We start from the raw sequence: 10,581 nt of genomic DNA, 5'->3' as shown, positions 1-10,581 counted from the left end.
AATAAAGACTATTATTATTATAATCTCTGGACATGCTCTTCTGTATCATAGTTATATATTAATAATAAACTTTTTCGTCTTCTATAACTTTTGTAATTTTGCTTGTGTATAATTTTATGTAATATAATTCCAACATTTTGCAAAAAATCCCTAGAACGGTTATTCTTTTTTTCTTCCTGTCTTTCAGTGTTGTTACCTATGGGTATGTGCTGAGTGTGATGTGGGGTGGCACATATTTCCATGTGACTGGCAGGGTGGACATTAGGACCCTGAGGAGGTTGTACTCTCTCTGCAGGACTGAGCTAAAACAAACAGCTGAGTGAGAGCAGAGAGAAGGGAGGGAGATAGAGAGAGAGAGTGAGGCAGACAGAGGGATATAGGGGAGAGGGGAGGCAGCAGCAGGAGAGGAGGACATCACTGGGGGTAGATCCACCACCGGCTGGGGGAGAATGTAAAGGAGCTTGTAGCCTCTCACCTCCCCCATTCATACAAATCTCTATCATCCTGCCTGCAGTAAGCATGAGAAGGATCAGGGCTAATGCCATCGCCATCCTGACTGTAGCCTGGATCCTGGGCACCTTCTACTACCTATGGCAGGACAACAAACCCCATCCTGCAACATCCAGCAGATCACCGGGCAAAAGCCGGGCAGCAGTGAGGCAGGAGGGGCACCGGGAGGACAGGACCAGCCCTGGGGCTGTAAGTATCAGCACCTTATCATGTATACCCATCAAGGGGGAGGGGGGTGACGACTGGTCCCTAGGTTTCTCTGAACAAAGATTTCTTTACTGAATCGCTGGAACAGACTCATTCCCTGTAAGGTTTCTAAAACTGTAACATCTTATCCGCTGGAACAGTCAAGCAGATGTGTAGCTTCATCTTTCATATGTGGTACATAAAGTCTCCTCCCCGGTGTAACTTCTCGCTGCATTCCAGGCATCCAGGATTAGAAATCCTTATCCCCAAAACTTATTGCCTGTACTCCTTCCCATATTCTATACGGAATGCCTGATAATGAGTTTGGGGTATTCCCCCGACAATAAATCATCTATGTTCTGTCGATTCTTGCTCTTAAAATAGATTGTCTTCTATTTTTATCCTGAGTTCATTCATTGTAATGACCTGTAAGTATCCCTCCATTGATAACTCGATGGATACAATAAGGAGGACTCGAACCGGTGGCTTTCCAAATGTTGCCAAAATTACAAATCCCAAAATGTACAATAAGAGTTGTAGTCACAGCATGAAGAGAACCACAGGTCCAACACAGGTGACGTAATGTAGTATAGATAGAATTGGCATTACAGCCAGTCCCCGGGTTGCGTACAAGATAGGTTCTGTAAGTTTGTTCTTAAGTTAAATTTGTATGTAAGTCGGAACTGTATATTTTATAATTGTAACTTCAGCCAAAATTTTCTTTGGTCTCTGTAACAATTGGATTTTTAAAATGTTGGATTGTCATAAGAACCAGGATTAACCATAAAGCTTAATTGCAGACACATTTAATAACTGTTATAGCTGATTATTGTAGCATAAGGATAAAGTACAGTAAATTACCAACATCTAGGGGTCCGTTTGTAACTGGGCGTCGTCTGTAAGTCGGGTGTTCTTAAGTCGGGGACCACCTGTAATTTTTGTAGTCGAGGACTGCCTGTAATTTTTGTATTTTTGCTGCTTTTACATGTGTGCATTCTGTAAGTTTTTTTGATATTTATACTGTAAGTAATCCACAAGTGTGATGAAGCATCTAGAAATGTGTGATTCAAGTTAGTAAAAATCTTCTGCTGCTCGTATTGATGCTAGTGGAGGCAAAACAAATTTACACTGTAATATATGGACACTCATTATGCAAATGTCATATTTCTCACCACCATATAGAGAATGAACTTACAACAGTGATGCTATAATGGTAATAAAAAAGCTGTTTAAAGGAGGTGTTCAACCAAAAATCTCTATTACAGATCAATATTGATTAAGGATGCAACTTTTTGTCAATGCTCCGGGACTTTTTTCTTCCTAGAAATCGATAGATCCAACCTATCAGGTAGCACTTCTATTGAATCAATTCCATCCTATTGCAAGGACAGCAGATCAAACTGCACTGAATAGGGTATTTGTATGCTATAGAATACACCATCAATTTTGCTTTGAGAGTCACTGTTAAAGATACATTATACATATTTACAGTGGTATGAGAATACAGGGGCCTGGACTGTACCCATGAGGGTTTAAAAGAGACAGGTCAGTCTCAGTATTATGGCCAGGAGGGACCCATGTGTCCGAATCACAGACGGTTAGCCACAGTGATATCCTTGGTTGCTAACTCCATGTAGTGGATGAGATTTAGAGGGGTAATCTGGGACCTGCACTCTCAGCACTTCCTACCAACCACAGCCACTGTACTACGTCACTGAGACTAAGCTGGACAGAGGCCATGCGATGACTGTATGTGACCTCACTGACCTGTGAAACAGAAGGGGCCCTCACAGGAGTGCCATGACACCTTCCAGCAGTCTATTGGTGGGTTAACCAGGTGTTGGATCCCTACCAATCGGATATTGAACACCTGTCCTAAATTTATAATATATGATATGCAATCGTCCAACAAATGACTAATGTCTGCTCGTCGCTCATAGAAAAAACATCTAACTAAACTTGTTACTGATCATAGGTCCTTGTATAGGGGCCTTACATGTGTCATCCAATAACATAATAAAATATAAAGGATACCTAGTATCTCCCACTTCCCTACTGTTGTGATTCCGTCACTCCCCTTCCCTGTTAGACTGCACTTCATGGGTGTCTCCCAGCACTACAGGAAGTACTAGATGAGGCCAATCACTTGCTCAGGTAGATCACTGCTACTTTCCTTGCTTTTCCTGCAGCGTCGGGAGACACTCCAGAAATCCAGGGTGAGGCCAATCACTGGCTAAGGCAGATCGCTGTGCCAGATACCCATTGGCTTAGCAACCTCTCCTAGTGTTTCCAGTGGAGTCGGGAGACATTCGGGAAGTGTAGGATGAGGTCAATCACTGGCTAAGACAGATCACTGTATCAATCTCTGTTGACTATTGTTTCCTGTGGAGTTAGGTGACATTCAGGAAGTGTAGGTTAAAGTCAATAACTGGCTAAGGCAGATCACTGCTCCAGACACCCTTGGATAGTGTTTCCTGTGGAGTCGGGAGACATACAGGAAGTATAGTTGAGGTCAGTCACTGGCTAAGGCGGATCACTGCTCCAGACACCGTTGGTTAGTGTTTCCTGTGGAGTCGGGAGACATTCAAGAAGTGTAGGGTAAGGCCAATCGCTGGCTAAGGCAGATCACTGCTCCAGATACTGTTGGCTAGTGTTTCCTAAGGAGTCGGGAGACATTCAGGAAGTGTAGGGTGAGGCCAATCACTGGCTAAGGCAGATCACTGCTCCAGACACCGTTGGCTAGAGTTTCCTATGGAGTCGGGAGACATTCAGGAAGTATAGGGTGAGGCCAATCACTGGCTAAGACAGATGACTGGTCCAGACACCGTTGGCTAGTGTTTCCTGTGGAGTCGGAAGACATTCAGGAAGTGTAGGTTGAAGCCAATCCCTGGCTAAGGCGGATCACTGCTCCAGAAACCATTGGCTAGTGTTTCCTGTGGAGTCGGGAGACATTCAGGAAGTGTAGGGTGAGGCCAATCACTGGCTAAGGTGGATCACTACTCCAGACTTCATTGACTAGTGTTTCCTGTGGAGTCTGGAGACATTCAGGAAGTGTAGGGTGAGGCCAATCTCTGGCTAAGGTGGATCACTACTCCAGACTTCATTGACTAGTGTTTCCTGTGGAGTCCGGAGAAACCCCGGAAGTACAAGGCGGCAGTAGAGAGCATTGGAGAAATAGGAAGCGATAAATACCATTTTATTTGGTTACTTCTTCCTTAGAGATCACATTAAATTATATTTTTTATCCAATAGAAAACATCATTGATTTTTTTCTGTTTTTGCTAATTTTTCTGACCTCTAACATGTAGGAGAAACTATTAACCAGAAATAGTATTGTGTTCATGTATTTGGCCTGTCACGCCATTCACTAGCATTTTCAAATGATGGTCGTTACTTTGGTTTGCGTATAATTCCTGAATAATTATCAACCCAAATCTTTAAATTAGGATGCCATTGGATGACGTTTATGTATATGTGGATGGTGGATATGTGTAGGGTTACATCCCTACCACTAGATGCTTTGAGTGTATGGACTGCTTTCTTACGCCTATCACGTAGTAAATCTACACTTTACATGCTAGGAAAGAGAAATCGTGTTACTTGGGAATTGTATCCTCTCCCCATTGGTACAGGTGGCAGGCTTGGGTCATTCTGAAGATGTGTGGGGGTGGATAGTTTTTAATCTCTATGTGTACATGCTGATATTATGTGTTCTGGTATCCATGGCAGCTAGTGTTCAAGAAATGTGATTGTACGTCTCCTGGCTTTTTATGAAATCTGCTGCGGACTTTGTAGCTGAAAGCAGACAGACACTTGGGAACCATGAGAATTACGCTTAACCTGAATTGTCAAGTCTATTTTTCATGGCTGACCCCTGAAACGTTATTAATATATACCCAGGAAATCATATGTGACAAACGTTTCTGTAGGAAGCTTTAGATCCTTCCGTTAATCCTTAGCCGGATCTTATACTATGTTACCTTGTAGCCTGGTCTTTTGATTAAACCTTGACATCTAAAATGTTCCCAGATAAATGGCTTTTTGTCTGTGTAGCACAATGGAAACGGTGACCTGCATGTTCAGGCAGCGGAAAATATATACTATTAGACTGATGTTAAAAAAAGGCCTTAAGATTTGATTGATTTATTGATGCGCTGTGTCGTCATAATGCCCATAGGGTTCATGAACATGCATGAGAAAATTCCAGGAATTACATTGATTCCCCATTTAAATGTGCATATTATTATAACTGGAAGGACATCAATGATTTTGTTTTTCATTAGCAAAATGTTCATTTTCGAGTATTTATAGAATACATGCGGAATACAGCTGGATACAACTGTATTGATCTAGATGTGCTTGACTGTACATAGGATGACTGCTATAAGAACAGCCTTAAGACATACGTAATACTGGATTCACATTGGTTCTGTTATATAGCCTGATTCATGACACAAACCAATTGTGTACCTCTTTGACTTACATATAATGGATCTGTTAGTTTCCTCTTACAAACTGCTTCCTAATTTGAAATCCAAATAACCTGGATGTTCATATGAAGGATTTTGTGTTGCAAAAATTCCATTGTGGAACAGCATCAGCTGGACCGTCAGATTTGTGTGATAGGTTTGCAGCTTGACATGTTGTGATTCCATAGCGAATGTGGCCTCGAGCCAGGGCTGGCGCTAGCATCAGGAATACCTGGGCAAGTGCCAGGGCCCAGAGCTAATGGGGGGCCCATTCAGTTATTTTAGTTTGTTTCTAAATTTTTAATGCTGCTGCATGTGTTTGCTGCAAAGGGGCCCACAGAGGCGTTTTTACCCAGGGCCCAACTGCCTCAAGCTACGTGTAAATTTTAGATTTCATTACTTTATTTTTCTGCAGCACAGATTTCAGATCAATGGCAGAAAAATAACTTCCTGTATAAATGACTGTATGGATTTTACAATGAAATGAATAAGATCCACTTCATAAAAAGGATTTTTGGAAGAATCAGTGGGAAAATCACTCTATGTGAACGTGTCCAATTTGACATGATAAACATTGCTGGAGATTATGCAGAATATGCCCACATCTGTATTGATCTGACTGAACCCTCACTAAATCAAATTATTTAACAATTAATCATTAAATGGCAAGTCATATTTAACAAACTTTTCATAAAAATGAGACCGAAGGGATGAGAGTTGATAGAAAATAAAGATTATAAGGCACATAATGACTGGAAACAGTGTTATTCCTATATACACATAAATACAAAGTCTAAATGGGTTGTCCATAGAAAACTTTAACAGGGTAAATATAAGATCTTAATAGGGTCATCCATATTATGCTTACCGTGATAAACTTCCCCAATGCCTCATGTCATGTGACTCCAACGCATCAGGACTTGGGACTTCCTACAATGTCTGGGTCCTGCTGTAGTGGATGAAGGAGGCCTTGTAATCATTACTGTTTATAACCGCTCTCATATAAGAGGTTGAAGAGGTCTACTGATATCTTTTTACCTGGATAAAGTTTTGTATAAATAGCCACCCCTTATAAAGGGAACCAGGGACCTCATTTTCACTAAAGACAGTTACAGAAGCCCATTACAGCTGCATTGTAAGTATTTATTTTTGCCTTTTCTAAGCATTTGCATTACAATATAATTGTGTGTTAAAAATTACCTTGCACCCTGACAGAATCCTCTGTGTAGTCCTAGGGGTTGGGCTTTGGTTTGGATGCATTTCAAAAAACAACATATGACTTGTCTGTGATGCAGACTCCTCAGCTAATGGTCCCCACCTTTGTGTTCCTGTACAGCTCCTCCCTCCTGCTCCTTTACCGAGCTCACAGCCTGGTGAACTGACATCAGTGGGGGAGGGAGGAGCTGTACGAGAGAACAAAGGTGGGGGGCCAAGCTCAACCCCTAGGACTAAACAGAGGATTCTGATACAATTATATTGTAATGTAAATGCTTAGAGAAAGCAGAAAGACATATTTACACTGCAAGTGTAATTGGCTTCTGTAACCTGTCTTTTGTGAGAATGAGGTCCCTGGTGACAGGTTCCTTTTAAGGCTAGGGATGCAGCTGGACTTTTTGCATGCAATATTTCCCATTGCGATCATGCATGTGACTTTTCTATCTTGGGGAGTAGCCTTCCAGACTAAAAATTTTTTAGACTAATGTGGTGACAGGACCCCAAATGGGACTTCATAGTTTCCAGTCTTCTATGGACCGTTAGTAGCTGAGACCAGATTGCCAGATGAACAATTTTATTTTTTTATTTTTGCTACATCATTTTTTGCGTTTATTCCAGTTTTCAAATTAGTCACACAACTTCTTTAATATGGTGGGGTTTATTTTCAACTTATGTTTTATTGAAATATATTTTTTTACATTAATACAGTAAAGACTAAAGACATACATATCCAAATATAACTAAACAAACACACAGGACCATCAATTGGATGACACAGTCGTGACATTACACAGTAAAGGGTAGAGTCCAAATAATGCAAAAAAAGTATATGAATAATATGGGGGTTTTGATGCTTTTTTGTGTCTTCTCTTGGCAGTAGGCCAAGCTGCATAAAACGATGCATGCTGCAATTTATTCTCAGCGCCATTGCGCAAAAAAACTTTTGTGTGTCTCTCTATGATCATATAGAAGCATTAGATGCAAGGTTATAATGAATCTCAATTTGGTCTGCTTTGATCTTTGCAAATCTCTTATAAGTGGAAAGGTAAGAACATAATAAAAGGGGTTTAAGGTAGAGCACTATCATTATTTAAAGGGATTTTACTGACTAATTACAGCTTTAATCGTTAAACTTAAAGGGGTTTTCCCATGAAAGAAAGTTCTCAAATTTTAATCCCCTGGTGATTTTTATACAATAAAGATCATTTTAACACCTTACTTTACAATTTTACTCAGTTTTAGCTGCTTTTAGTCTTATCACTCACTAGACAGGTCAGTGTAAGATTCCAGAGTGTGGGCGGGGACTCTCTAAGCAGACACTTCACGATTCCTCTAGGGCCGTGAGATACAGTGTGCTGATAATGTGCTTAGATTATCACGGTACAGGTTTATCTACACTTTTATGTAGCTTCTAAACATTCTACTAGTATCTGACACAGCAAGATCAGAGAGGATGAGATCCCTGAAATGAATATAAATCACAATGACACTCTCAGCTCTGCTAATTAACCTAATCAATAAAACACACAGTCAGCCCTGCTGTAAAGACTTTATCTGTCTGTAGCGTGTAAGCCTCTGCACACTGTTACTTGGTGGCAGGAAGTGTCTGTGTATGAACTGGTTTTGTAATGCAGGGGGGGGGAAGGGGCATGAGGCAAAGAGCACTGTAGTGTGCAGACAAGAGAAGCTATACGTGGGAAGAATCCAACCATAGTCAGAAGATTTTTGGTCATATCCAGGGGCAGCCAAGATTTTACACACCAGAGACAAGTTGGAATTATATCTAAGAAATGCTGCTTCGTTAATAACAGTGAATTAGAGAATGTGTTATCTTGTTATTATGAGTATATATAAGAGTCTTGTCTTTGTGGCAATAACCCTTTAAGGACTAACTCATCTTAAAATATAAAATACATATTACATCATGTACTCTGTTTAATGAACTACATACAACAGCAATGAGAACCCCCCATAATAACAACATCTATATTTTTGCCAAGTCTCTTCAGTCGTTGGGCAGTGTGGGTGGATGTATACAGCTGGGTTGTGGGCAGGAACAGCATTGGCGCTGACTTCACTTTCAAAATCATTTGGTTGTTTTCACTTTACATCATCTGTGAACTTTTTTTTGCACATAAATTTCACCCTAATGTATTTGCTTATTAGATGTCTGATAATATGTTTCCATGCAAATGGAGGAGATTTATCAAAAGTGTCTAAGGCAGTGATGGCTAACCTATGGCACGGGTGCCAGAGGTGGCACTCAGAGCCCTTTCTGTGGGCACTCAGGCCATCACCAGAGATGACTCCAGGCATCTTCCTGCAGTCCCAGACAGCCCAGGACTTGCTGTGCACATAGCTATTTTAAAGTGACAGGACTACCTGGGACTATTTTCTGGTGAATATAGGACTACCTGGTGTCCTCTGGGTGATGGTATCAATGGAAACTGACAGAGAAGGGAGTATAAATCACAAATTAAATTTATGTGTTGGCACTTTGCGATACATAAGCGGGTCTTTGTTGTAGTTTGGGCACTCGGCCTCTAAAAGGTTCGCCATCACTGGTCTAAGGTAATAATGTACTAGTTATCAATGGAAACCTATCAGGGCTCAGCTGTATGAACAGATTTCGGAAAATTAAAGTTAAGCTCTGATTGGACAAATCTGTAGTACAGATTGATAAAATGCCTAATTATCTATGCTTTAGACTGTCATTTGTCCTGGGCCTTATGAATATAATAGCCGCTACAAGTCCAGAAATCACTTACCACTTATGGTTATAGAAAAAAGCTTCTTGGGGAATGGAGGATGTGTCCATTCTACCTGCTTTCAATCTAAGGTTTTAGGACCTTCAAAAGTCCTGAAATGGCTACTGTGTATCGAGAACATGAATAGATGTATGAGGATTTCATGGTTAAAGGTCCTTCTCAGTTTACAGTTTGGTGGCCATGGACCCCATAGAAGGCTTGGGACCGATATTGTAATCCCCCTGCAATATAATTCCAGCAATTTTCATCTCTCCAGCCTGAATTGGTAATTTGCAGTTTTTGCAAGTCTGCTGAAAGAAACCTAGATGCTGTGGCTCTCAGAGTGGAAAACAGTATTGGTGGAGCTAAGCAATGGAAAGAAGTTCAACGTTTCTTGTATTAATTTTGTTTTACTATAAATTTATTTTAAAAAGCTTTTTTAAAATATAGTGTCCTTTTAATGAAAAAAAAAACCCAAACCCTTTGATACGGAACAGCACCCATTTATATAGATTGATGACCCTAGTAGCAACCCCCACCTAAGTACTAGTCCCTTCAGGTAGGGTATGAAATGTCCTTTCTAGAATTCCCTTTTTTAATGTGAAATCGCACATGAAAAGTCTCCCCCCAAAGTCTGGCAAATATGACTCTTCTTTTTCACATGAGATGAGTCAAGTTTAGTGGTTGGTTGCAGCGGGAGTGTCCCATCAGGCTTATGACTTTGTGAACTACAGAACCAGAGATACGGGCAGCTAAAGACATAGTTGGAAATACAAGCTGCAGATAAAGATCTGTTTTCCACCTATTTTAATTGCCTGTGTGTCCAGTTCTGTAGCTCACAGAACCATACGCCTCATGTGATCTGAAAGATGGAATTCTTATCTTTAATATGATACCAGGAGCATGTTTCTTGGTACTGTAAACTCATCTCATGTGAAAATGAGGTGAGAAGAGTCATATTTGCCCGACTTTGTGGATGAATTTTTTTTATAGGTTTATGGGGTAAAACCTGGTGACAGGCTCCCTTCAAATACCATGTAAAAAACAATGAATGCCCTAAACCTATTACAAATTGGCCACTTTTTCACTAATGGATCTGAGCTGCAATAGGAAACACAACCCAATGGATAGGAGTGGAGCTGTTTCTATGTTTCTATAAGAAAGGATCCATCATTGTCTAATCTTGGATAACCCCTTAAAATAGTTTAAATTCCCCCTCCCCAATTGAAAACTAAATTTGTAAAACATCACTGTTGGACATGTTCTTTCATTTGTCCCTTTACCTGTGATATGTTGTTCTGTAGGTTTGCTTAGGATCTGCAGACATAAAATTATAGATTTGTTTTATCCAAGTTCTTACATTTGCAGATCTGTGCAATAAAAATGTTCTAGAAATGTAAATATCCTTAAATTTTGTCTAGAAGTGCATTTTTTTTGTAAAGGGACAAATCAGC

General features: G+C 40.4%; 1 protein-coding gene across 1 annotated transcript in view; it reads left to right on the top strand.

The window, feature by feature from the left end:
- The first annotated feature begins 307 nt into the window (after nt 1-307).
- The window catches only part of GALNT16 (polypeptide N-acetylgalactosaminyltransferase 16), a 76,776-nt gene continuing 66,502 nt past the window's right edge, over nt 308-10,581 (top strand). Inside the window, exon 1 of the mRNA XM_072115488.1 lies at nt 308-699. Within this exon, the coding sequence (XP_071971589.1) occupies nt 520-699 (180 nt within the window). The 5' untranslated portion in view covers nt 308-519. The remainder of the gene's footprint in view (nt 700-10,581) is intronic.

Source organism: Engystomops pustulosus, chromosome 7 (genome assembly GCF_040894005.1).
Source record: "Engystomops pustulosus chromosome 7, aEngPut4.maternal, whole genome shotgun sequence".
NCBI lineage: Eukaryota > Metazoa > Chordata > Amphibia > Anura > Leptodactylidae > Engystomops > Engystomops pustulosus.
Note: the sequence above shows the minus strand (reverse complement) of the source record. Positions and strands in the feature narration are given on the sequence as shown.